Below are 27,816 nucleotides of genomic sequence, written 5' to 3' on the forward strand. Positions count from 1 at the left end.
TACAAATTGGCTGAATAGATATTTAAAAACGAGTAGTTCATACTTAATAAAAGGAGATTAGTTGTTCGGCACTTATTCTCCTGGCATGCCATTATTGCTGCTTGCATGGTCGAAGATATTGCAGTTAATATAAAGTGCAGTTTCATTTCAATGCAGCCAGGAGGGCAAAAGAAAGCCTTAAGTTTGTGGCAGGATGTAAAGCTTGTTGAAATCGGTTGCGTAGAAAAAAAGACCGCATTATCCTTAACACTTTCCTGCCCTCAGGAAAAGCAGTGATTTTGGGCAGTCTAGCCAACGATTTTTTTCCCGGTTGCATGAAATATGCAACATATAAGTGTAGGGTATCGAATTGTAAAAGAGTAAATTTTCTTTGCAGTGGTGATTGTTTCAAACAAATTTTAAACAGAAAAGCCGTATAGAAAAGGTTTGGGACAAACAAATTCACAGAGAAAAAATACAAAAAATTTAAGATACAGAATTTGTACATATATTATCAGTGCAAAACTCCTGCAAGTATCAAACGCCGAACTAAAATTTCTTGACTTACAAAAAAAAAAAAATGTTAGCCCTGGTGGGTTTTGTGCCTCTGTGCAAAGCAGTTCCTCAAGAAAAAAAATTGTCTTGGGAGTCAGTGCCGCTAATGTCATTCAAAAAGTCGTGTAGAATTGTCGAAATCACTAAAAATGCAGCGTTTCCACGGTGCTGGAGCGCGCCATGTCAACGCTGTCTCGGTATATCCGAGAGCCCGTCACATGACACCAGCGGGGCTTTAAAAAATTGCGGTGCACTGAAGAAAAAAAAAAACCAAAGAGTATGTAAGCGTCTTTACTGCTCAGTAGATGGCGCACCGCATTCGAATGGGAAAACGCCAAATTTTTTATTTGAAAGTGTTGATTGTGCACTTTTGATTAGAAGAAGCATGGGCAGGCAGCTGTTAAACACAAAAGCTTTAAACTCTCCCATTGCATCTCAACTAAAACGACGGGTATTGCTTTTGCACTTGTTGTATGTTATGAAGACATCCAGGCAACTGAACACTTGAATGAACTGAGTTTGGATCAAACTCGTTAGAAATTGTGGTTCTGTCATGGTGGCAAACATCTTGTTTTTGTGGCAAACATCTTATTAGTCACTGTCGCACTGAACCGGTAATGTGTTTTGCTTGGACACAGACGAAGCATGTTTACATATAAGCATTAATGCCTGTGGTACTTTGTCTCAACTCAACTGACCAAACAAGCCAATGATTGTGGCTGCTTAATCCTTGCTGCACTTTGCAACTAGTTCTTGTGACTTCTGTCGGGTTATTTGCACTTTGCAACTAGTTCTTGTGACTTCTGTCGGGTTATTTGTCAGGGCCAGAGCTGTTTCACTAATCGGTCAATTCACTGAGCACATTTCTTTTTTCGAGTGGGTACTTCTGTCAAGAAAAGCACTCAAAGGCTGAAGTTGTCAATTCGTTTTTTAAAGACTGTGAACACAGTACACAAGTTTCAGTTTGTCTGCAAGGTGTTCACATCAGAATAAGTCATGCAAATTTTAATGCGAAGTTTGGTGCTTCTTTTCTAACTACAAGATCGGGCAGGTAAAGGAGTAGACAAATTTCAAAATGAACCCCTGGAGAGAGCGGGATGCACAAACGGGTGAACACGTAGGCTAAGCTTTGTTCCCACCTCTGTTTGAGCTGGTACACTTTGTGCCGTGCCGGGCAGCAAGTGTTCGGGTGGACTTCAACGCTTGCAACGCCAGTCTTTTGAAGTCATTGCAGTTTTTGTCGGCTTCTCTGCTGGCACCACTCGTACGGTGTCGCTGTTTTCGTAGAGCCTTGTTGCATCGTGTTCAAGCACCAAAGAGTCTCGCGCACTAACCACACTCTCTCTCTCTTCTACTACTCGTGTCTCCCTGCTCTCGACCGTGGACTGTGCAGAGATGGGATTCTTTTTTGACGACAACGGTTAGTACTGAAATGAACCACAGGCCAAAGCTTTCCCGCCTCCCTTCCAACCTCCTTGGCAGCTATTTTGGTTTATTTTTTTTTCGATTTTTCTTGCCTTTCCCCATTCCTTGCCTTTTAAAACCCTCTTGCTTGGGAAAGCCTGTTCCGTTTCAACCCCCCCCTGGTGTCTGGTCTTTTGGTTTGCAGTATGCCATTCTGCCGCATTTTTCTTTTCACTGCCGTCCCTGCTGCAGCAATCCAAAGCAATCCAATACAATCCAAGACTGTCTGCGGAAGCGGTCTTACTTCTTTTTGCTTCTGCGGAACCGTATACACCAAAAGAAGTGAATGAAATGTGAACACCAACATTTTAAACAGTGCGGGATTCATTTCAGGATGCATTTTGGGTCTGGCTAGAAAGTTGGTGACTTGTCTGTCATTTTACGCGTTCAATATGGGTTTCAGTGTTTGGATTTCATTTTTTTTTCCTTCGCATTGCATCTGTCCTCAATAGCACGTTGCTACTGCTTACGGTGGAGGAATTGTGATTTGCATGGACTGCGCAAAAACAGCCTGATGCTTTTCCTTGCGCTTTAATGATGCGCATTTTGCCTCATCCTTTATTTTGTATCGCTGCTTCATAACCGCAGGGATTTTTCACTACTGCTGACGTGCATGTCTGTACATGAATGAATGTGTGGCGCAGATGTGTAATTCATGAAAGCATGTCACCGTGTTCTTTGTCTTTGATGTTGGCTTGGTACGGATTGATGCTTTCCCACTTTTTCAAACTCCTGTATCTTCTCCGTGATGGCGCACCTTTCTTATAGTTCGTACCACAAGCTGCATGCAGCACTGTGGAGGCTACATTGGTGTCCGATAAAGTGCCCTCTGAGGGCCCCTAACTCACCATGAAAGAAAATAAGAATAGGCGCCGGGGCCTTGCGGTTCCACCTGCCGAGAGGGGAGGCTGAAAGGTCCTTTCAAAACCCCCTTCAAGGCAAGTTAGGCGCCCTCACTTTATCGGACACCAATGTAGCCTCCACAGTGCTGCATGCAGCTTGTGGTATGAATGATTAGCTTGAACTGACCAACCGTGAGTGTTGTCCAGGTAAATTAATTCTAGTACGTCTACGAAAGTGGGCTGATTTTGTACGTCTGCCATTAACCTTACACGCATTCAGCAAGCATGCAACGTTATGGTAGGTGTAAGCGTTTAATTTGGTGTTTTAATCTTGGAAATATCTAAGGTCAGTTTGTGAATGCAAACGTAGGGTTAAGAGTGAGCTTGATCTGGAAACGCAGCTTTTATTATGCCTTATTAGCCTCTACTTGCAAGGTTTCTGGCGTACGCTTGTGACTGCTGTTTTGGGAGCTTCTATTCAAGCGAGCATGCAGAAATGTGAAGGAATGTGCTTTTCAGCTACCAAATGTAATGGAGCCAGCAATAAAGAAGTCTTATCTACTACAAGTGAGGTTGTAGTAGCCATGTGTTTTGACGGAGACAAGATATGAAAATCCCTGCACTTGCAAGCGAAGGTGCTTTGTACTTAACTACTAGAAACCGCAGTGCGCTTAGCAACTGGAGTTGGTTTAGATAAACTTGGGGCATTCGAGTTTGTGGTAACTTATCGTCGAGTAGTTTTCCAAACTGTATTTCTGTTGATACGATAAAAAAAAAAAAAGAACAGAGGGGTAAGTGCAGTCTTGGAAGTTTCTCAGCTGGTTTTATAAACTTTTGTTGCACGTTGCCCTATCTGTAATGGAAGGAAAATTGACTGGCAAGTTTATTTACCTTTACTTTTTTTTTACTTTTTTTTTTTTTGGCATATGTGGCAGTAATCACGAGACATTGGAGTCATTTGCTGCACAAAAGTACAGTCATCAAACACAGCCCTGATGGCTGCCGTTGTGAAGTGGCCATTCAGCTACTGCAAAAATGCAAGACGAGTGACTATAATTGTTGCAAAAAGCATCCAGGAAGTGCGAGTTCTTGTATTTCCTTGAGGAAGTTGTAAATGTTGTCTAGGCATTGTTGACCTGTCTCGTGGCTATCTAAAAGATGACTGACAACAATGAACCGTAGGGCCACTTTTAAATGCAGTAGACTCTTGTTAGGACGAATTTCGTGGTTAAGCCAAACAACACTTTTGTTCTTTTGTAACGTGCACAATGCAAAAAACATCCGCTTAAGACGAATTTCTGATAATACGAACGCATTTTCGTGGTCCCTTCGAGTGCATCTTAAAGGGAGCTTATGTAGATTGGAATACAGCATCAACTTGCATTGCACGAAAGCACCACATCACTGCAGTAATTCAATGCAGCTACAAAAAATGCTGCTGATGTTTTCCTTCCTTCCGCAATTTAAAAATAAGATAAGTCCTTCGACATATGCACGGCGTGGCTACAAGTAAAGTTTGTGCAACCCACTTCAAGGTCAAAGCTGATAAGCAGGCAGGGTGGTGCGGTGCTGTGAACAAGAGGAGGAGAGTGGTGGTGGCCTGCAGGGGTGAAAATGGTGCCGTCGAAATTGTGGGGACGAGGTTCTGTCGCGAGTGGGTGATTAGCGAAAAGAAAACCACGGCATGGGGTAGTTAAAACTGTTGCTGTGGTCATGAATGTGCAAATAGGTCTCATGTCTCAAAATACGTGTGGCTGTCAGTGAAATGGGCGATTGTGCGGCAAGCAATTCTATCAGCACTCGTGCAACAGCGACGCTGTGCTTCCTAGTGTGGTAGCGCTTGGTTGAATTGCAACCAATTGGGGTAATTTAGACTTTGTGGGTGCTCTGCTTCTAACGCAAGCGGCTCGGCTCCTACGTTTGTAGTCCAACACCAGTGTTCCTTTGTGGAGCCAGGCGCTAACGCGTTAAGTTGAGGACGACTCGGCGAGCAATGGAACGGAACATGATAGGTGTAACATTAAGAGACAAGAAGAGAGCGGAGTGGGTCAGAGAACAAACGCGTGTTAAGGACATATTAGTAGAAATGGACGTGGGCAGGGCATGTAATGCAAAGGCAAGATAACCGTTGGTCATTAAGGGTAACCGAGTGGATCCCTAGAGAAGGCAAGCGTGGCAGGGGGCGGCAGAAAGTTCGATGGGCAGATGAGATCAAGAAGTTTGCGGGGATAAATTTGTCACAGCTGGCACAGGACCGGTACAATTGGAGATCAGTGGGAGAGGCCCTTGCCCTGCAGTGGGCGTAGATAGGCTGGTGGTGATGATGATGATGACACTAACGCGTCTCCCTCTCCCTCCCTTGGGGTGGTGCGCCGTCGTGCAGAGCTGGTCCCTCGGCCAGCGCAGGCGTCGGAGGCGACGCTGCTGTACCTGTGCCTGCGCATGGGGCGGCCCCTGCACAAGAAGGTCCAGTGCTCCATCAGTGTCAGCGCCAAGCGACGCATCCGGCCACAGTACTGGTTCGGCATCCCACGCAACAGGTGGGTGCTCCGCCCCCGTCCATCGTCCACTTTCCCTTCGCCACATCCACGGCCATTTTCTGTCTCCCCCTTTTTTTTCTTCGAAGAAAAACAGCGCAAAAGACAGGACAAAGCAAAGAACCACAAACCACAGGCGCTGACGAACAAGTGAACGCTTTATTGGAGCAGGAACATAAATATAGGATAAGATGGAAGACCGAAAAAAGCGCAAAAACATATCAAATTGAAATACGATAGCTCGTGACAAAAACGTAATCCACCATGTGCATTTACGGCACCAGATGTTTGCGACCAGTGCACTATAAAGCACTCAGTTGTTCATCAGCGCCTGTGGTTTGTGGTTCTTTGCTTTGTCCTGTCTTCTGCACTGTTTTTCTTCCAAGTACAACGTACCAACTGGCCCTTCAGCAAACCCTCCTCCTTTTTGTTTGTTTTTCTCACGTCGTGGCATAGTGTCACATCAGCATGCTGTAGCTGTTTCAAAAACGTTTATCACGTGGCTTCTGCAGCACAAAGCCCTACCCTCTGAGCTACCGCGGCAGGTACAAGTTTCACCGTCTTCCACGTTGTCCCATTTGAGCGAGTCGATAGTGTGTGACGGGGTGTGAAGCCAGGATTGATGGCTTGCTTCACCTTCCACACTGCGCGCCGGGCTTGCTCAGTTACGAACATCAGTGCCAGTGACTGGTGGCCACAGTGTTTCACAAGTCCTGCCCGCTCAGGGTACGGCCGAAGCTTGCCTGCCGCCATGGTGACAACATTCACAAGATTCCACTCTGGAGCTGGACAGCTTGTTCCACTGCGAGTGTGAGAAATTGAAGATTGTGGCATTTCTCAATCATTTTGGTTGTAACAGGCCCATACTGGAGACTATACCAACAACACTGCCCTTGGTGTTTTGACGAGTGCTTTGTGGCTTGCGATCAACAATGACCTTTTCGTTCTTGCACGGCATTTGCAGTCCCTCACCGAACGTTATCTTATCAGGGTATCGGGGTTCGACAGAAGTCCATCTGGCCAGGGTGGGACTTATTACGAATTGGGGGTCACTTTTTGATTTGGTCAGTGATCCCCACTTTAGTATCTTGTATAATGGACTAATTTCTTGACATGAAGTTTAGCTCATATTCGTGGGTGTGCCCGTTATACGAAGTTGTTGGCGTGCCTTTTTGGCATTTGCAATATTGGCTGTGCACCCTGCCTTATGGTTCTCAACGTAACCTCGAGCTGTGTCTGCTAACAAAGTTGCGAAATGCTATGGTGTATTTCTGCATTTGAATGCCACTGCGTAAAAAAATTTAATCAGAGTAAACATGTAGGAATGAGAAAAAACTTTAGTGTGCCTTGGATCTTTCTGTATAGTACAATTTGAAAGTGACGTTGGTTATAGCTGGATTTTTCTGTACCTTATCATTTTACCATTTTACCCGCTGCAGTGGCTTAGCAGCTAAGGCATTGCGCTGCTGAGCACGAGGACGTGGGTTCAATCCGTGGTCGCGGCGGCCGTTTTTCTGATGGAGGTGAAAAGCAAAAACGCCCAAGTGTTCGAGATTTGGTGCACGTTAACGATCCCCAGGTGGTCATAATTAATCGGGAGACCTTTACTACGGCGCACCTCATCGCGTGCGTTGCGTCGGTGTGTTAAGCCCTACAGTCAATCAATCAATGTTCTTGATGAACCAGGGAGCACGGTCGCGGGGCAAGTTTAGGTTGCCCCGTAGCGCTCCGAGAGAGTCGGATGGTGCACCGGGGTGCAATCCGAACATTCATCGCAAAAGAAGTCTGCATCCGCCAGCCAGTAGGATTAAATATGGAGCTTTGCATTCAATTTGTTCGAATGAGGAATCGCACGCAGTCGCTGGAGGGCCTAAACCGTGAAGGGCCTACACATTTTGCCGTAGCTCGAGGGACTCTCGGAAGACGAGAAGCAGCTTGTAAGTGGCTGTTTAGTATGAGTACGTTGTCACACATGTGGGAGTGATATAGGTTGTGTGGTGGCTTTCAATAAATATCAGTTTGCAACGGCGCTGTGTCTTACTGAGCTGCTTTATTGGAACTTCTCACGCTTTCACAAGTTGCTCTCATACCCCTAGAGACCGCTCAGTTCGTCCTCGATCAATGCTCCGTGCTGGGGCGGTATTCTCGAGTTTTGTCCCTTTTGCGTCCCTTTCAAAAGTGTCCCTTTTGGCGAGCTCTGATTGGTGAAAAGCAAACAACCGGAAGTGACATACCGCAAGCGCGGCAAACCTCCTGCCAACACCCACTGCTCAACCGGAAGTACGTCATGATGAAAGGGACGCAAAAGGGACGTTTTCAAAAGGGGCAGTTATGAGAATACTGCCCCTGGTGTGCACTGTCATGGAACACTGTGCACCGCACCAGTTTTGAGGGCAACCCCAGTGCGTGTTTATTGAAGACATTAATAAATCTTATGAAATCAGTGTCCGCAATCGAACTGCGCCTGACCAGACCGTCGTCTCCCTCTGCCCCTCGTTGCCAGGGCGGACGAGCTGTACCACTTCCTGGAGAAGTGGGCCCCCTCGGTGTACGGCGACGTGCACACAGTGGACGTGGCCGCCCGGGGCTTCGAGCCGCTGCCCGAGCCCGGCGACGACGACTACGACCTCTTCATGGGCCTGGGCGCTGGCGTGGCAGGGGGCACGGAGGAGGTGGGAGGGCGCGACACCCCCGACGCCGGCACGGGCGGTAGCAAGTGGGGCCACCACGGCTCCAAGAAGGGTGGCGCCCTGCGCTTCTTCAAGCTCTTCGACAGCGGGGCCGCCACTGCACCGGGCGGGGCGGCCGCGGTGTCCCCTGGCGACTGGGAGGCAAGTGTCTGTTATTCTGTTTGTTAGCACTGCTGAAATCCGAGGATATTCCAATTTTTTTAGTAGTGCTGTTTGCTTTGAAGCGGAATTGAATGTCGTGTATGTTATTTGCTGCGGTATTCTAAAGTTTCGAATACGTTATGGTTGCGCAATAACCTGCAGTATCGGGATATAAGGGAGTTAGGTCTTCTGCACTGGCCTTGATGCTTGTATGAATTAAATTGATGGTGAATGCAGTGAATTAAATGATTTTGCTGAAGCAGGTGGTGGACTACCATGCTGCACTATATCACTAGAAGATTGATTTTTAAAAACCTTCTTGAAGTTAAAAGCAATGAAGAGAAAAAACGAAATTGCTCTCTGACCATGTGCAAGCTTCCATCTCAAATTTACTTTGTGGAAAAGCCGTGTTATGTTCGCCTTTCTACGCAAATCCACTGCCACACACTCGGTAGTCGTCATATGTGTGGTTTCAGCTCTTCATCAGAGCAGGACCCTTTTTTTTGTGGCCCCTGTGAAACTTGGTTGCTGCTCGCGTGTGAGAGAATGGTGCCCAGCTGTGTATGTGTTTGTGTGTGGAACTACCGTATAATGCGGAATATAGGTCGAGGCGGAATATAGGTCCACCCCCTTACCTTGCAGCCGAAAAATGCAAAAAAAAAAAAATTAGTTACAAACCAGTTTTATTGAGACTATAACTTGTTTTGTCTCAGATTACTCATTTAAAACTGTCTGAAGTATCGTCGGACGACTGCTTCTGGCTCGCTGTCGCCCACACAGCAGGTCGTCCTCGGTGCAGTCCAGGGAATTGCCTATGCAGCACTTCTTAAACACTCGCCATGTGATCGTGAAGCGAGCGCAAAGCATGGGACACTCGTGTGCAGACCGGAGCGACAGCCAGTCTGTGCAGGCGGTCAGCAAACATCTTGGGCTATCCATTCGTAGAGACATCGCACGACGCTAGCGGACAAAATTTGCCCCTTTGTACAGCAGCACAGGTGCACAGAGCAGCGCCCATGAAACGAGGTCTTCCGAGCGTTGCATACCGAGAGCTTCCCCTTCAGCTAACGCCGCTAGCAACACTTGGTTTGGTGATACCGAACTGGCGCAAGGCGGACACGTCATTGGCCTTGGAAAACCCCCAACTTTTCTTTTAAATGCTGCTGTGAACTGGCGCCAAGTGCCTAAACTAATTTTGAGCAAGAAGAAAATAGCACGCGCACATTCACCGACAGCGAGAGAAGCAACAAAACAAAGATGGCGTCGCGTCCGATTGATGGTGGTGGCGATGGTGCCTTTGGGGTTTGGATGGGCTCGATGGGCTGCCCGGTCGCCAGATGACAACTTTCAGTGACTGCAATATAGGTCGAGGGGTGACTTTTCGGCCAATTTTTCTGTGAAAAATCTCGACCTATATTCCGCATTATACGGTAGTCTCCATTTTTTTTTTTCTGATGATTTTAGCTTGGGTTACTTTTACTGCATGGGAATGACAAAGGTATACAGAATTGTTCCCTTCCAGACTTCTATTGTCATTCAGAAAGAAAAAGGGTCAGGGCTTAGCAGATGCATTTTGAGTTTACCCCTCAGCATTAGGCCATCTTCAGGCCTCGAGCTGTCGTAGCAAACGTCTGCCATGAATGTCTGTTCATTGAGCGCTCAGTGAAAATGACGAGCGCATGATTGTTCTTGTGGTTCACCTCTGCCACCCTCTTCCCTTCCCTCCTCTCTTAGGTGGTGTCCATGAGCGAAGCGCGGAGGGAGTCCCTGGTGGACCTGGCCGACCTGCCGCTGCCCGAGCTGCTTGATTCGACTGAAATCTTCACTGAGGAACACCGCAGGGAGGTGCGTGGCAAGCCTTCCTCCCTTTACCTCTCCCTCCAAAATTGCCCCCCAAAAAAAACAAAAAAAACCCCAGCTATTGCAGCTTTCTTTATCATTGAACACGTTTCAGTGCACTTCGTTACGTCTTTTCATACTATGTCTTTCATATTGTTTTCTCATTGAGTGCAAATATGAAGAGAAATAGAAATGTGCAATGGGTGATGCACTAAAATGTTCTCATAGGTATGTTTGCTCATAAAGAATTGTCACCTGTAGAAGTTGTGTACGCATCCAACATAAAAGATCTCACGTTTGGCTTGGTCTTATTATCCGTACTTAATTGGAGTCAAATCTGTGCACTCCTAGTATAATCTGTAGGGGTGTGCGAATACTTGAATATCTGAATACGAATCGAATATCTGCAATTCGATTTTTCGAATAGTCAAGTATGGTTTTTGAATGCCCGGCTCTGCAAAGTCGAGCGATGTCGGTGCACACTGGAGCACTGCTGCTACACTGTCCGCTCATTTCCCGCTTACTCAGCAAGCTTTATCTAAACCGTGTATTCAATGAGCACACCTTGTATGGGCCATAAATTTTATTCCACAGCACAAAGTAATTTGCAATAGTAACGTCGATAAGATCTTTCCACCGTGCTGTCGACCATGACTTTGGCCGCCATTTTGAATACTGCGACCGGTTGTTTACACGTTAGCGCAACTTCCGGTAAAGCAACCACCGCAGCTTTTGTTGTATTTTTGAGAAAGCCTATGAAAAGATAGGCTTTTTTTGCATGCACTTGGAGTATGCTTTTGCGTTTTTTTTATGTTCTAGACCACAAGGGACAAAGTAGCGCGATAGTTTTACAGTCTTACTACCTCTTTGTTGAACATACGAGCGGTCAACGCAACGCTCCGTCACTTATCCTTGATGTTTGCCACGGGTGCCGCGTCATGGACCATGGGCTTATGAAAGAGTGCCTTATTGTGTTCCCTGATCGTGGTGCTGTAGCAAAGTGCCCGTACACGGTGTAGTGCAGGCTCGTGAACTGCAACTAAATCGTGAGCCTTTCTTCCGCAACATATTGTTTACGCTCGCCATGTGATTCCAAAGAAGTGCCTGACCATGGTCCGTGATTGTGGCTGTGACGTGCTTTCGCGTCGTGTTGTTATGCCTGCAAAGTGTTAACTTTGGAGTTACAAGGCGCTGTCTAGTCATCGCTTACGATTGCAGTACAGCAACTCTAGTGCAAGTTGTTCAACGCGTATCGCGCCCGTTCAGGATTCATGAGGTACCGCCTTGTAGTGGTTCGGCGACTAAGCAGCTGCAAATGAGTTGAAAAGTGCGTTCTTCGGGTCGTAAAAACAACGCCGCGGCTCCCAAACATACAAAGTAGCTTCTGTTGTTGCACAAAAACCTTCAGAAAATTGGAAGCCTGTAAAAAAAAATTGATATTCGATATTCAACTTGATATCCAGCTTTTATTTTTTTTTTTCAGTTCGACTCAATATTCGATTTGATTCAGTATTCACACACTCCTAGTAATCTGTGATAAGTTTGCATTTTAAGTCTTTCAGTACGGCGCCATAGGCCATTGGACGCCGGTGTCCGATGATTTCAAACGTCCCACAAAAGCTAAGAATGGCGCCTGGTGGACAACTAACGCCGTCTGGCGTATTTATTGACAACTCATTTTTCGATTTTATTATGTTTTGTTGATATTTCGCGTGCATAGACCGCGCCAAGAGTGAAATTTGAACTCGCGATAGTGGCGAGTTGTGTGAAAATGGCGTCCACTGTATTTGGACTGTATTTTTAAACAAAACGGGCTTCCTATCTGACGACTGCGGCTTTACACACTGATGTGTAGGGTCTGGACAATGTACGGTAGGGATATTTTGCCCAATCCGCCGCGTCATATCGTGTTATCACCTTCATGATAGCCTGGCACTCGTGTCAGATTACTGCTACGGAGCGATGTGCGACACTTCTCAAGAGCGCTGGATTTTTTTTCTCGTTTCTTACCATTAAAATGAAAAGGATTTTGTGTCGGAACACAAAAAGGTGTGCTTGGATGCATGACCGACTTGCACTCGAGCGGCTTCGAGAATTGGCACAGCCGTCAGTTCCGCTAGTTTGAGGGGCCCACAAAAATAAAAAACTTGGTGTACAGCGTTGATATATATATTGAATCATAGCCAAGAAATGTAGGAACAATTTGTATATCTTAGAATTCCTAAAATAATTTTTAGGCTCATTACAATCGCCTATATACGTTGCGTGTATACTTTTTTGTGCATTTTTTTCTGATTACTTGACGAATAAACTGTAAGTAATTGTACCTTTCACAAAATTGCTGCTATGTGTTTGTAAGAGCAATCTATAAGCTACAATTACATGCATACCAATGCTTAATGTGTCCACTAGCTCAAGAGAAAAAAATAGTTTCGTGGAAGCACTCAAAATCGGCCGTTTTTCCACTGTAACGAAAGAGTAAATTGCCAAGCCTTAGTTGTTGCACGGACGACAAACTCCCCGGAACCCCACTGCGATGGCTCAGTGGCTAAGGTGTTGTGCTGCTGAGCCCAAGGATGCGAGTTCGATTTTCGGCGGCAGCGGCTGCTTTTCTAATGGAGGCAAAAAGCGATAGCTCCCGCGTGTTCGAGATTTCGGCGCACGTTAAAGAACCCCAGGTGGTCAAAGTTTATCCAAAGCCTCATCGGCGTGCCTCATGGCTTGTGTAGCGTCGGCACATTAAACCTCATAATCGTTACCAATCAATCAACTCCCTGGAAAAATAAATGGAAGAAAATTTCTGCCCGCAATTGTTCCTACGCACTTTAGAGGGGGAAAGATGCAGGTCATGCAGGATAGAAGTGAATTGGGGTCATTTTGAGAGAGTATGGAACTGAATCCGTGTGTGTTGCTGACAGTGATGCATCATTTTGTGGTATCATCAGCCGCCATGAGACGGTTTTTAATAGCTCAACAATATCTAGCTAGAGTTAGCTCAGCTGCCGAACAGTGCAAGCGGTGTCAAAGATCGTGGCCGGCCACCGTGGAACTGTCCAGTGGCTGTTCTATCCACCACTCCTCTAAACTATTTTGTAGTCCATTGCCTCATAGGCCATGCGTGGATTTGACACGCAGGATTCTGTAGGATTTGAATGAGCACTTTAGTGCCTGTTTTTCACTCCGAATCGAAAGGAAAGTGTAGTGCTCCTAGACGTTACCAATTGATTCGTGCTGTGTGCTTTTTGTGATAAAAGTAGTTTCTACTCTGTTTATATATTTATTTTGTTTGTACACTAATGCGGGCCGTGTGTGGGTGGAGACGAGTGGTAGGCTGAGACTATATATTCGAACCACTGAAAAAAAAAGAAATTAAGCGAGTAATAAGAGCAACCAAGGGTTCAGTAAAAAGAAAAATTGAGGGAAGCTCACACTAACGTGCAAGACTTGGAGGTAGCGAAGCTGCACGCAGCCTTCACAACCATGACAATGGTTTTAATGCAGGATTGCAGCCGATTTGCTTTTTCTTTGCTGCCGCAACGACCTTTACTCCATCGTTGTTGCTATAAGTGTGAGCTTCCTTCATTTTTCTGGAGGTGACAATCATTGGGCATCACCTTGAAGGGGCGTACGCTATGACATGTCTTTCTCGTTTCGATTATGGCGAAGGCTGGAAGTTTTTTTTGTTGTTGTTGTTGTCAATCTTGGCCAATTTTTTTCATTAGGTATGCCTGGCTTGACAAACGTGCGGCGGGAACGCTGAGCGGTCGCCGTGGGGCAGGCACACACGAGTGCGCGGAGTTTTTTTTTTTTTTTTTTTTAACTGCCGGGCATGAGGCACGTGCACACGTGCACCTGGAATTTTCTTGCTATTTTTAACTGCGGACACAAAAAATAACGATTTGCTAAACATCTTCATTGTTAAAAAAAGAAAGCAGGCATGTTGGTTCCAAATTTTTGGTATAAAACGAATCATTTTTGTGCTACTTCGGAAGCTTTTAGTTCAGATTGCTTCAATGGTCAATGAAATAATCACTGATGAATTTTGAATGGGGGGGAGAAGCAGTGCAGGAATTGGTTTCAGCCAGTGGTCTCAAAACTGCTCAGCCCTCTGCATTCTGTTTCGTGTGCTGCTTTGCCCGTGCGTGTGTGTGAGCCCCCCGTTCTGGTTGCCCTCCTCCCCCAACATTTCAGCTGTGCAAGCACCTTCCGGCGCGTGCGGAGAGCTACTCGTGGGCCCTGGTGTACAGCACTCTGAAGCACGGCTTCAGCCTCAAGACCCTGTACCGGGAGATGCTCAAGATCGAGTCGCCCATCCTGCTCGCCGTGCTGGACACCGAGGGTGCTGTGTTTGGCGTCCTGACCTCGTGCTCCCTGAGGATGAGCGACCACTTCTACGGCACCGGGGAGTCCTTCCTCTTCACCTTCCACCCAGAGTTCAAGGCGAGCCCCTTCCTCCCTTCTCCTCCTCGTTTTTTTCCCCTCTGCGTCGTCAAAGTTCTTGGAACAAGCTGAGGGAAAAACTAAGCTAAAAGGGCTTAATGTGTAATGCTGAGCGTTCATATTTGCACCCATGCAGCATTGCCCAGCTTTTGTCATTCCAAGTCCTGTTTCACCTTACGTGTGAAGTTCGGGACGGGGCTTTTTGTAGTTGGCGAGAGCAGAAGCCTCATCTGCCCTTCTTGCAAATAATTCCAGAATTATATTGCAAAACATTCCTCGCAAAGGCACGTCCGTAACTTGGCCGTCCTCAACGTAACCAACCCCCCTGCTTGCCTCGAGTAAACTGTGTTCATCCACGCATCTCTACTAACAGCAATGAATTGGCTCAGCTTGTTAATAACCTTTTCGTTGCCTTAGAGCGCTATGAATGATGTGTGCTTGTTTGAGTCATTGGTTACATTTTTGGTACGGTGCAGCGCCCATTTCAAACTTGCCGAGCTGTTATCAGGGAGGGATCAAACAACTCAGGTGTGTTCAGTTTCGTAAACAGGATCAGGGAAGAAAAATTGTGGCAAAAGAAAAAGGTGTAATTCTCTGCTTCACCAAAAAAAGCAATGCTGCAACACAGGCAGGTCCTGAACATCAAACATTGGGATGTTGGAGAGCTCAACGTAAGGCTTGTGATCGATTGGCAATGTGGAGGCCTCGAATGGGTGTTTTGCGTTTTGCAGGGATTTTTTTTTTCTTGCATGCATTTTATGTGCAAAATACCCTGAAACATTGAAACACTGGTTGAGTCCAAATATACCGTAATTACCCGATTCTAACGCGCACCCGATTTTCCAGGCAAAAAACCGAAAAAACTTGCACCTCCGTTTGCGCAAGGAACTTTGTGAGCAAGAAAAACAAATGCGAGGGAAACGGGCGATTTATTCCCCGAAGTAATCTCTCATCTCACTCCTCGTCGCTCTCCAAGAGCTCCTTGTCGCCTTCCGCTGACCGCAACATCTTGTCATTGGTGCCGTCAAGCGCGTTCGCGATGCCACACTTCTGAACGAACGTTCAACCATGTTCGATGGGACCGTGGCCCACAACTTGCATGTCCATTCCACGAGCTTCTCCAGAGGCATACGCGTCAGCCAATCGCTCGTTGTGAACACGTGGGAGCCGCTCGGAAGCGGCGGAAGCGGCGCACCTTCGCTGCCGCTGCTGCCATTGCTGTTATCAAGCACGCAAGTGGAATAATTTGACGGTTTGTGTGAACGCCGAAAGAAAAGCCTAGGCGCCTAGATCCGAAAAATTGTTGCTAAAAGCTTTGGCGCCATCTTAAGATGGCAATGGTGATGGGTGGAACGAAATTTCAGCTGTTTCAGCAGTTTCGGTTTCGTATCCGATTCTAACGCGCATGCGATTTTTCGGCCTATTTTTGCGGAAAAAAGGTGTGCGTTAGAATCGGGTAAGTACGATATCAAATGTGGAGAGGAATCTGAAAACGATTTATTGTTACATGAACATTGGATGTGGCAGCCCAGAGCAAGGTGTGCACGGCAAGCCGAGCCTCAAGTTCGCACGAGAGAGCAGCCAGCTGATCACGCATTATTAAAAATCCACCAGTAAATCTCAAATTAATTTTTTCGCATTTTTTTAGCCTGGTATTTCTTGTTTTGAACAACGCATACTATTCTGTATCCGGGTTCATTGAAACAATTGTCCCTTTGCGTTTTCAAACTTGAAGATACGTTAAAAGCATTCAGCTTTCTAAGTCCTTTTCTTGTCCATAGCAGAAACGAATATTATGTTATTCGCTTCAGTATTTGAAAGTTTCAAATGTGACTTAACGTGATGGTTCGAGCTAGTTTGTGCGTACTAACAGAATTGCACACTAGTGGAATTTCAAATGTGAACCACCCTAGCTTGTAAGCATCACAATTGCCTTCCACGCCATCGCCGTCCCCCAGTGTATTGCAGGAAATTTCACAGCCTGTCTTCCCTGTCCAGGGCTGTCCAGAGCTGCTGCTGTGTGGTGCTGAAACTTGACACCTCACTAAACAACTGGAAAACAAACTGGAAAGAAAGGGGGTATTTTGAAAGCTCGACTGGGAAAACACAGGATTAAGGATAAGGGGGGAATGGGAATATTTGAGCCATTTAAGGTTTGCGGACGACAATAGTCTTGCTGAGTGAGAATGGAGAACACAGGCAAACAATGCTTGAGGATTTACTGTACTTACCCAATTCCAACGCACCCCCGATTCAAACGCGCACCCGATTTTCCTGCTTAAAAAAAAACGAAAAAACTTGCACCTCCAATTGTAACGCGCATGGAACTTGAGCAAGAAAAACGAATGCGAGAGAAACGGGCGATTTATTTCCCGAAGTAATCTTGCTCATCTCACTCCTCGTCGCTCTCCGCTGACCACATGTCATCCTCGGTGCCGACAAGCACGTTCGCGATGCCACTTCTGAACGAATGTTCAACCATGGTCGATGGGATCGTGGCCCATGCCTCGCACGCCCATCCCGCGAGTTTCTCCAGAGGTGCACGCTTCAGCCGACCGCTCGTTCTGAACGCGTGAGAGCCACTGCTGCCATTGCTGTTATCAAGCGCGCAAGTGGAACGATTTGACAATTTCTGCGAACGCCGACAGAAAAGCCTCGGCGCCCATGCTTCCGGCGTCCGAAAAATCGTCTCTAGAAGCCTTGGTGCCATCTTGAGATGGCGATGGGTGGGACGAAATTTCCGCTGTTTCGGCAGTTTCGGTTTCATATCCGATTCTAACGCGCATGCGATTTTTCGGCCTATTTTTCCGGCAAAAAAGTGCGTGTTAGAATCGGGTAAATACGGTACACTCAGAAAGCACAGCCGTGGGGATAAAAATAAATTTGAATAAATCTAAAGTAATGAGGTATAAGCATGCCAAGAAAGTCTTCATCAGCTTAGGAAACGAAACGCTAGAGAAAGCAACAGAATACAACTACCTCGGGCAGATGGTTAGTGCTGAGCCCAACCACGAGAGAGAAATCCGGCACATAATAGGTATGGGCTGGGGGGGGCACTCGGCAAGCATTCCCAAATAACGAAAAGTAAGCTACCGTTATCACTCAGAAGAAATATCTACAACCAGTGCATATTGCCGGTGATGACGTACCGAGCTTAATCTCGGGACCTCACTATAAACAACTGGCAAGCAAACTTGGGTCAGCCCAAAGGGCCATGGAACAAATAATGATAGGAGTAGCACTGAGGGACAGGAAAGGAGCTACCTTGATCATGGAACAAACTAGTTCAAGTAAAGAAAAAGAAACGGACTTGGGCTGTCCATGTATGTAGTGAGACGAACTGACGACCGGTGGACAAATAGGGTGACAGGGTGGACGCCAAGAGATGGGTCTAGAAGAAGGGGAAGGCCAATAACTAGACGGAGGGATGGAGCAAGGAAATCCAAAGGCAGAGAATGGACTCGGGAAACCATTGGGAGAGGCCTAGCTTCTTCCTGCAATGGACCTGAGTAGACTGTTGGTGATGATTAGACACCCAGTTTGGACATGGGTTCCTAATGCTTGCATATCATGTGAGGTCGAGCAACAGTTTAAAGTGTGCAAAATGTATGCTATAATTTGGCACATTCACTTTGATGTTCAGGACTTCTGCTTGTTCGGACAGTCCTAATGGACTCTGTTTGCAGTTTAATTTGACCTTTTATCATTGTGTAGCCTCTTCCTGCCCTGGTGTTCCAGTCGTGACGCTAATCCTCGACCCCTTTCGCTCTGTGTGCAGTTGTACAAATGGACCGGTGACAATGTCTACTTCATCAAGGGCAACTCCGATTCCCTGGCCTTTGGGGCTGGAGAGTGAGTAAATCTGTTCTGCATTTTTCTTCCCCGAGCAGGCTGTTCTGTGTTGCATGCGGACAGCACTACTGCTATTGAACCACTCGTCTGTTAATGTGACCCGCCGCAGTGGTTCAGTGGCTAAAAGTGTTGTGCTGCTGAGCTCAAGGACGCGGGTTTGATTCCCAATTGCGCTGGCTGCTTTTCTGATGAGGCGAAAAGCAAAAACGCCCGTGTGTCGAGGTTTTGGCGTACGGTAAAGATCCCCGGGTGGTAAACATTAATCCTGAGCCCTCCACTACGGTGCGACTCATCGCCTGTTCAGCATCGGTGCGTTAAACCCCACAATTAATGAATGAGGCCTGCTAATGTACTCTCTGCACACTAGCGAGGGCAAAAGGAGGTGCAAAGCAAGCCAAGCAAAATTACAAGTACAGCAAAAGCTGCCAGTGGCACCTCCATCACACACACTCACACACACCTCCATCGTACACACAAATAAACAACCATGCATTGGGTTTTTTTATTTATGTTTGGTTTTGCTGCCTGGCTGCACCGGTCTGTGTTACCGGTGTTGTCTGTGTGCCAAGGGAGGCGCGTGTTCCGTTCTTTCTTTCTGAGCCGCATGTGTTATCTCTTCTGATAGGGAGAGCGTTCGGAACTAACGTGAACAGCCTAGAATAATCTTCGTTGATCTACAGTGTTCTGGATACACTTTGACTATTCGAGAAACCCTCGTGCCGAGTGATAGATTCCTGCAGAGCAGATGCTGTGGCATTCGAATCGTCGCGCTCGCTTTCGCACGTCACTTTGTTGACTGCTGCTTTGCTGCCTGTATTATTTGAGGTGTTAGGGGAGCACAAGTTCGCTCCAATAAACTTGGTTTTACTTTAAGACAGCTGCGTTCTCTTTGTCTACGTGACAATACGTCTCTTTTGTCGTCCATGACAGCAAAATGGTCTTTGTGGCTAGGCTAGGTTTGTAGTGCAGTGAAAGGTAATGCTACCAAACAGCAGTCCATTGGCAATGCCATAAACTTGTGCAAAAGTCACAACACACACACACACACACACACACACACACACACACACACACACACACACACACACACACACACACACACACACACACACACACACACACACACACACACACACACACACACACACACACACACACACACACACACTTTTTATTCGTTTTTTCCAAATTCCGGTGGAATTTTTTGTGGGGTGCAGCTCAATCAAGAGTAATTTTTCCCCTGGTTTATAAGCGAGTCAGATTGTGGTTGCACACGAAAAGCGCATCATGTGCTGCTCGTGCTTTCCAAGGGGTCTTTCTGGTTGCACCAGTGCCACCTACACTTGTTGTCGTCGAAGTGGCGGCCTGCTGGGCACTTGCCATTGTCCAGGGCATATTACTTGCAGCTTAAGGGGGACTTGCCTGATCACATTTCTGTGGGAGTTACAAATTCATGTCCCGCGGGCTTAAAAATCGTCGTGTACCTGTACGAAAAATTTTAGAAATCTGCACAAATGTTCCGAACGACCTAGTTCGCTTTCCTTTCCCACTTCTTTACTAAAATAAACAATGAACAAAAAACACGTTTTGGTTTACCTAGTTTTCACCAGATGCCGCTATCTGTCAAGCAAGCGAGAGCTTTTTCTTTCAGTAGAGAAGTGACGTGTTTCTATAACGAGCAAACCAGGCCGTTAGGAACGTCTTCATGTGTCTGTAAAATGTCTAGTGTTGGTGGATGATGCTTTTGAAGCCTGTTGGCTACGAAGTACTAAGACAGAGTACAAGTTTGTTTTAGTCGACAGGTTTCGTATTTTGTGGGGCCCACAGTGCTTGTCCGCAAGCAAAATGCTTTATTCACTGAGAAATTAATAAGTTAAAATTTTGATTCTCCCGCCAAGTCGAGTGTTTTACTAACGTCTGCAATGACATCATAAGAACAGGTATTTAAGCTGAACTTGGTGTGAAACGGAGACTTGTTTACCGTTACTCAGCCTAGATGGCGCCACCATATTGCGGTGGGCCGTTTTCTGCCTTTGCTTTGTTTTTGACCGTATTTGTACCTGGCTTGTTGTAATTAGGGTTGAAAGTAATCGTTTCGTGAAACATGGTGTTTGCTCGACAAATACGATCGCATAAGACACCGTACCGGCGCTTGCGTCCGAGACTACCCCAAAGTGCCGCACTGCTGTGCAGCTAAAACGGGCATAGTACACGCAGTACCAACAGCAGTATACATCGATACTTCTGTGTACTTTCATATGTTCCACCGTTTACCCCACCATTCTTAGTGCTATAAAACGAAGGTACCCTAAGCGTAAACGCAAACAGCTCGTTCGGCAAGCTTGTAAGCCCTGTTTAATTTGCGTTTGCTTTTGCCGGCCTCAGCCAGTCACAGAGCTGCCACATGTGACATCATAGGTTCTGTTGCGCTAAACCAGCTAGTGGGTCGCATGGCCATTCCCCTTTTTCCTAATTATGTAGCTTGTTTGACCGAAGTTTTTTGTTAAAAGTGGTGTCAGTATGATTGTAACGAGGCAATCTTTTGGATGAACCAAACTGGTGTTTTGTCTACATGGCCCCTTTAAAGGCTGCCGTATAGCTGTGCAATTCCCCCATCTCGGCCAAGCTAGTGGAAGAGCAGCAGTCAACACGCACACACACACACAGACAGACACAAACATGCAGACACAAACAGACACAGACAGACAGACAGAGAGAGAGAGAGAGAGTTCGGTGATGTAGGTCTTGCACACAGACGCGATGCATAAGCAAGAATGAACAGCCACTGCACGCGAAGCAACGGCAGTGTGCAAACAAGAAGCAGCCAGCTCACAATATGCTGCGACACTGCCTTAACAGAGGGAGAGAGAAGTTGTGGTGGCGTGGCAGGCCAGGCACGATGCCTTTATCTAGGGAGTTCCTGTGCTACTTATGGAGATTGCGGGCGGCGGATCAATGCAGCTGTGTAGGCGGGCGCTTTGAAAAGGCACATGTGACTAATACAGACAACTTTTTTTTTTCTCAAGATTATTAGTCAAAAAAAAAAAAAAAAGGAGTGCATCCTTTACAAGGGTGCATCCTTTACTGGTGATTATACATATCTTTTTTACAGTCATTTTATTTAATCTTTTTGCGCGAGTTTAGAGTGGTTACTGATCTTTAGTGCTGTGCAAGAGTTGTTTTTAGGTGTGACAAATTTTGCAGTACTGGGGTCCTCTGTCTTGGCAGCTGTGGCAGGATCAGTTATCTTCCAGGAACAAGTATGAAGGCACTTTATTTTCTTTTTTTTTTTTAAGCTCACAACGAAGTTATAATGTTATGGTAGTCTTGTGCCAGGAAAAACATTTATCACTGGAAGGGTAGATCGTCACACAACTTTGACATTTTAGAGGCAACTTCCAGTGGCCCAAGTCTGAGCACATGTGGGAGATATCTATTTAATTGGAAGAGATAGGGATGGAGGGAAAAACTGGCTGCTGCTTTTGTTTTTATTGGCGTGCTACTGTTCTGCTCTTGTTGCACCGCTCCGTAGCGTTCTGATGTTATTCCGCCGCTGTTGGGTTCCCCACTCGCAGGGGCCAATTTGGTCTGTGGCTGGACGGAGACCTGTTCCACGGGCGCAGCCACCGCTGCAAGACCTACGAGAACGACGTGCTGTCCACCAAGGAGGACTTTGTGGTCAAGGCCCTCGAGGCCTGGGGCTTTGTCTGAACTGCTCTGCTCGCTGCAGTGGGGTGTGGGGGAGGGGGGGCCCTCTGACGCTCACCTTGCACGCGAAGGAGGAAGGAGGGAGAGGGCGACAGTCTTCTCGTGGCCGTTACCGACACCCCAGCGGCCGTGGCTCCGTCTCCACCGTGCGTGGCTTCTGAGCTGGCACTGTTCTTCAAGAACGGCTTCTCTCCCCGGGCCCGTTGGACCAAACTTTCTTCAACACTGGTGATGGGAGAAGCGATGCCTTGTGGCTGCTTAGTACACACAAACCACCGTTTCACCTCCTGTACCTTCTTTTTTTTCTTTTTTAGTCTTCCTCTTCTTCTTCTTCTCTTCGCATACTCGAGCACCGTTTGCGATGGGGCTGGTGTCTCCTCCTGCTGCTGCTACTACTTCCTACACCCAATTTTTTTTCCCTTTAGTTCACTTATTAGCCTTCTCTAGTTTGTAATTATATAAACACAGCTGCTTAGTCGACAGCTTGTGACGCGACTTCTATTTATTTGGGTTTGTGGGTGAGAAGGGAAGGCGGGAGAAAGGGGGGAGGGGGCTGTTAGAGTTGCAGTCGACACTGTCGACACTGTGTGGGAATGCGCAATAAGCGCCGAAGTTAATGTGATCAGTGGTGGCAAGACAGAATGCCCAGGACTGTGTTTGGGAACAACATTGTGCGCTTTATTTAACTGTGTCCACGAGTTTGTCGTCTCTTTGTTGTGTTGAGAGTCTCCTTTTGTTGTCGCTGTCGTCGTTGCATTCCGTGCTTTCTTTTTCTTGTGCCTTTGGGAACACACACGAGAGGCTTTCAGGGGGTAGGCAGGATGGGGGGAAAAAAAGGCGAGGAAAAAAATCGTTTGCTTTTTTCTGTGATATACAGCGTATATAATATAAATGTATACACACACACACACACGCTGCGCGGCTAAGTATAAACCCTTGTAGAGACAATCCCATGGGCGAGACGAGACCAAAAATCGGCCAGGGCTTCTTGCGAAAGTGTTTTCCGGATGCTTTCCCGGTGAGCATTACCGAGCGGACAATCACGGGAATTGGAGTACGACGAATGCTTGTCCGTGTTTCTGCATTTTTCTTTAACATTCTTTTTTTGGGCTAACTGCTGTGTCTCGGTTACTTTGTTTTAGTTTTGCCTGCGAGGTGAGGCACCCTTGAATGTTCCTGCATCGCGTGAGGTTTTACTTTTTGAAGGGTAACTTAACAGGACATAGCGGAAATAAACAAAAGAATGATTAGGTGGGGCTGAGCTTTTCCAAAAAACCTGAAGTCTGGCTGTGCTTGGGGAGTGGCAGAAATTGAGCTGCTATGATTATGATGCAGATTTGTTTGAGTGGCATTGACACTTAAATCCCTCGCCAGACTATTAATTGGATTGCAGCGACTTCAACCTGCGTTGTCGTGGCTTTAGGTGGTGGCATTGTTGGCTGTTACTGGTTGAAGGTTTCGAGGTGGTAGACAGGCAGGAGAAGTTTAAAACTGGAAGTGCGCCTGTTGGAAGAGACTGCGCCTCTGGAAGAGACTCGAGTGGCAAATTTGTGGTGTAGTCGCCACCTGCCCCTTTCCCCCCGTTCCGCCCCGTTGTCTGCCATCCCCTGAGGGATGCAGGAAAAACGTTTGTCTCCATGTGTGTGTGTGTGTGTGTGTGTGTGTTAGTTGGCCCAGAACGTTGCCTGTGTAGGTTTCAAGATGGAAAAAAAAAGTTCTCGTCGAGATATTTTGAGGAGGAACATCCAGTACTGTGGAACAACTCTAGCAAAGTACACTTCCCTGTAGGGAAACCATGGGTCGACGGGAGATGGGGTGGGGAGTGTGTGTGGAATTGCGCACACCCCGTCTGCACCCCACGCACCCGCGCACACACAAACTTGTCTCAGCCAAATGCGACACATCCTACTACAGAGCAAGTATATACATAACAAAGCTATTTGTTTAGTGCCGACCCAAAGGGCGGCGGTAGCCGACGCGTGGCTATTTCTAGAATGTAGGGTTTGCCCTTCGAGCCGCCTCGCAGTGGTGCGCCGTGCTTGACCAACGTATTTGAAACGAAGAAAAGAAGCTGTAACTCATCGGCTTTCCTCCCCTCCGCTCCTCCTTGAAAACTGTTTGCCGCCTCGCACCGTGCACCACTGCAGGTGGCCCGTAGGTGTAGATTGTGTGTACATGACACTTAGGAGAGTGGGATTGCACGCGCACATGTAGGTTCTTCTGTAAATACTGTACAGTGCTTGTTTGTGACCTCGTTATTTTTTGTCGCAGGTGGAAAGAGAGAGAGAGAATTTGAGTTGCATTTTATGTGTATAGAAGTTTTAAAGAGGAGGTTGGACTGGGGAGGTCCACACTTACCCCCGTGCCGTGGAGGGGAAAGTGTCGCTCTCGCCGGAGGCGGGAAAGTGTCTTTTGGGAAAGTGCCCTGCTGCCAGGAATAGTGGCGCTTTATTTTTGTGTGTGGATTGGCTCCGGTGGGGGGAGCGGCAGTTTTCCCTCTTTCGGCGGGAGGCGTGCGGCCGGTTTGCGGCAACTTGGCGCTGCTGCACTCCGCGGAGGGCGTGGCTGTTGGCGTAGGAAACTATCGCTTGTGTACTTGTTGGTATTGTAAAGAAGTGTTGCGAGAAAAAAAAAAAAAGGTTTGAAATAAAACCGGTAACAACAAAGCTGTGGCCATTTTGTCTCTGAATGCTTGTGGTCACTGCAGGGATTAGCAGTGACACTCGCGATGGGGTCGTGCTGACAACTGTGACAATCTGTCGTGATGCACAAATGTGGTCATTTTACGTTCACGCTTTGGTGGCCTGTCAGTGAAATGAGTGTGTCTGAAGCCTCTCATGTTTTCCAGATTATAACTTACTTCTGCAAAGGTTCATGCACAGGTGAAGTACACAATGACAACGTTGGGCCTAATTTCGCACTTTGATGTCCACATCGCTAACTTGGTACCCGCAGTTCGATGTTCGACACTACTTGGTATATCAAAGGCTCAACTTATGAGCTCACGTCAATGGGTACCCACAGCTCAACATACAATACGTGCAACATTGCTTGGTATGTCATATAAGGCTCGACATCAGGGTTATCTGAGCATAGAACGTTCGGTGTAACACAGCTCTGAGGTCATGTCAACCAGTGGCCACAGCTCGATGTACAATTATGACGTTAATGTTAAGCCTAAGCATGGGACGTTGGGCTCAGTGGTGTGGTTCGGGGTCACATCAGTCGGTACCCGTAGCTTGACGTACGAGTATGACTGTTTGGCACGTTGTAAGGCTCGACTTGAAGGTTACCTAACATTAAGCGTAAACATAGAACATAAGGTCTAATGATAGGTCCATTTGAACAGCCCCCAATCGCTCCTGGTGCCACCATGGTGCAGAGAATTGCTGCTCCTGCTGTGGAGAAAGGGACGAGCTGCCAAAACCCGTTCTGATGAGTGCTTCAATGGAGCGTAACACTGATGATGATTATGATGGGCACGAGGGAGGCGAGGCGTCATCTTTTTCAACATCCTCCCCCTCGCAAAGATGGCCACCAGTTTATCCATGTGTTTATAGTCCATGTCATAGGAGCAGTCCAGGTGGCGCGCAAACGTCATTCATGCCCGTAGAAGCAAGCAGTGTTGGACATCGCTGCTTCTGCTTCCACCGATGATAGCAGTGATGCTTACGACGACAAAGCGTACAACTGTTGGCTGGCTGAGCAGCCGCTGAACCTTTCGCGTAGGCGGGAGTCCTCAAACCGACGAATTCACCACTGCTTGTCGGTCTAAAACGCTTTGTTCGCCAGCAGGACTGTTTATTCTTCACAGATGTTTGCTTTCTTCGTTTGCTTTTCCATTCAGCAGCCCTTTTTGGAATCGAAGGTACCATTTCTCTTTTTCTTCTCTTTAGCTTCACCCTCACTGTCGCACTTAAACTGTCTTCCCCTCGCCGTATCCTTTTCATCCTGGCAATCCGCATCCTCTGGTGCCACTTGCGTCTTGAAGGAGCCACGTTGCAATACAAACCGGTCGTGTGCTTCTTTTTCTTCGGTATGGTTGCCTTCACAGGACATGTGAAAATTGAAATAAGTTGCTTTTGATGTCCAATCACTGACCGTCAAGTTGTCAACGTTGATTTCTCGTCGCTCATGTCTCACTGCTATCACGGTCATTTCTCTTCCTTCTGAGCAGTCATTGTATGCAGGATGACACGTGGTGGATACAATGGATACACAGATACCAAGACAGTTGTTTTCTGTTGAAGGTATATCTTGCCAACTCATTTCCGGTCTAAGTGGGTCTTTGCTCTCTTCGATTACTGGACTATTCTTTCCATTTAAAATTTCCATATCAGTATTTATATCATCGTTTCACTGCTGTCCGTACTGTGGCCGAATTTGGGCTTTGATGGACGCAATGCGAGCTTGATGGTTAGTGCTGGACTCAGTTATTTTAATTTCCAGTCTCAATTCGATCTCGGTCTTCGATCTTTGATCTCAGTCTTCGAGTAGTCTTCGATCTCAGTAGGGCGCTGGCTGGGTCGGGGGCGTGGTGCGTCGACGGAGAAGCCTCTTCAAACCGAGCCTCTTGTAGGTGCAGCGACGGTAGATGTGGTCGGCCTCTTCGACCACATCTACTTTCATGGTTTTCGAACCAGAGCTTTCATGGTTTTCGAACCAGATCCGTGCTGAATCTTCCAGGTAGAAGAACACTTGCCTGAGTGTCTCCGCGTCGTCCCATCGGTTAAAAAGCCTGACCCGTTTGACTTGCTCCAACCAGTCTTCTGGATCTTCGGAAGGTGACCCATGAAATGATGAGGGCTCCCTGGATTGTTGAAGAACGGGGGCAGGATTGGAAGCGCTGGTCATGGTGCCTGCGTTGATCATGGTGGTTTTCACATCTTCTTTCTTCACGTTATCCGGAAGCAGTCCAAACTCTGGCTGAAGACCTTGCTGTCGGCGACTGGCACGAGTTGGGCTTGCTTGTCGGCTTAACGAGGGCTTAGGGTGCATGTACCCAGCACCTCAACCAGATGTCACGTAGACAAAGAGGACACAGCTGTCTTAAAGGAAAACAAGTTTATTGGAGCGAACTTGTGCTCCCCTAACAACTAAAAAAATATGCAGGCGGCGAAGCAGCAGTCAACAAAATGATGTGCGTAGGCGAATCTCGGCGAATCGAATGCTGCGGCGTCGGCTCCGTGGGAATTTATCTTTGGGCGCAAGTGTTTCTGGAACCGTCGAATTACATCCAGAACAAAGAAGATTATTCTAGGCTGTTCACGTTACGCTCTAACTATCAGAAGAGATAACACATACGGCATAGAAAGAATGGAACACTTGCTTCCCTTGGCACACAGATAACACAGACTGGCGCAGCCGGGCGGTAAAAGCAAAACAAATAAACAAACCCAATGCATGGTTCGCGGCATTATTACCCTGCCTTCAAAATGAAATGCTTCAAACATTCCAGATTCCAGATTGTCAATGTCCATCGTGTTTTCTACTTCTCGGTTAATCTTGTCCAAGCAATCGTTTTGGTCAGTCAGTATTTAAAAGATCACTGAACTCACGTAAGGTGGTTGCTCGATGAGGAGAACGTCTTCAACCCTGCCGATAACATCTGTTAGTTGCTCCCGGACGATCTGCCGTCTTTCGTATAGGGCCTCCATGGTCCAGTCCAGGGTCACAGACGTCGATAGGGATGGGGATTGGACTCGCGGGGCAAAGGTTGGCATGATCATACCGGCAGATACGCAACCGCTAAGGCGCATCCCATGTGTG

General features: G+C 47.1%; 1 protein-coding gene across 7 annotated transcripts in view; it reads left to right on the plus strand.

Annotated features, from left to right (window-relative positions):
* Mtd (TLD domain-containing protein mustard) overlaps positions 1–24,713 on the plus strand; it is a 190,968-nt gene extending 166,255 nt beyond the window's left edge. For 6 of the 7 annotated variants that reach the window (XM_077704981.1, XM_077704982.1, XM_077704983.1 and 3 more), the window contains 7 exons: positions 1,928–1,954; positions 5,224–5,380; positions 7,881–8,208; positions 9,943–10,053; positions 14,239–14,487; positions 18,266–18,339; positions 21,915–24,713. In XM_077704981.1, the coding sequence (XP_077561107.1) occupies positions 1,928–1,954; positions 5,224–5,380; positions 7,881–8,208; positions 9,943–10,053; positions 14,239–14,487; positions 18,266–18,339; positions 21,915–22,050 (1,082 nt within the window). In that variant the 3' untranslated portion in view covers positions 22,051–24,713. The remainder of the gene's footprint in view (positions 1–1,927; positions 1,955–5,223; positions 5,381–7,880; positions 8,209–9,942; positions 10,054–14,238; positions 14,488–18,265; positions 18,340–21,914) is intronic. The other variant, XM_077704980.1, reaches the window with a different exon arrangement.
* Positions 24,714–27,816: the final 3,103 nt, after the last annotated feature.

Source organism: Haemaphysalis longicornis, unplaced genomic scaffold (genome assembly GCF_048455015.1).
Source record: "Haemaphysalis longicornis isolate Haplotype H1 unplaced genomic scaffold, Haemaphysalis longicornis Haplotype H1 scaffold_3, whole genome shotgun sequence".
NCBI classification, from domain to species: domain Eukaryota; kingdom Metazoa; phylum Arthropoda; class Arachnida; order Ixodida; family Ixodidae; genus Haemaphysalis; species Haemaphysalis longicornis.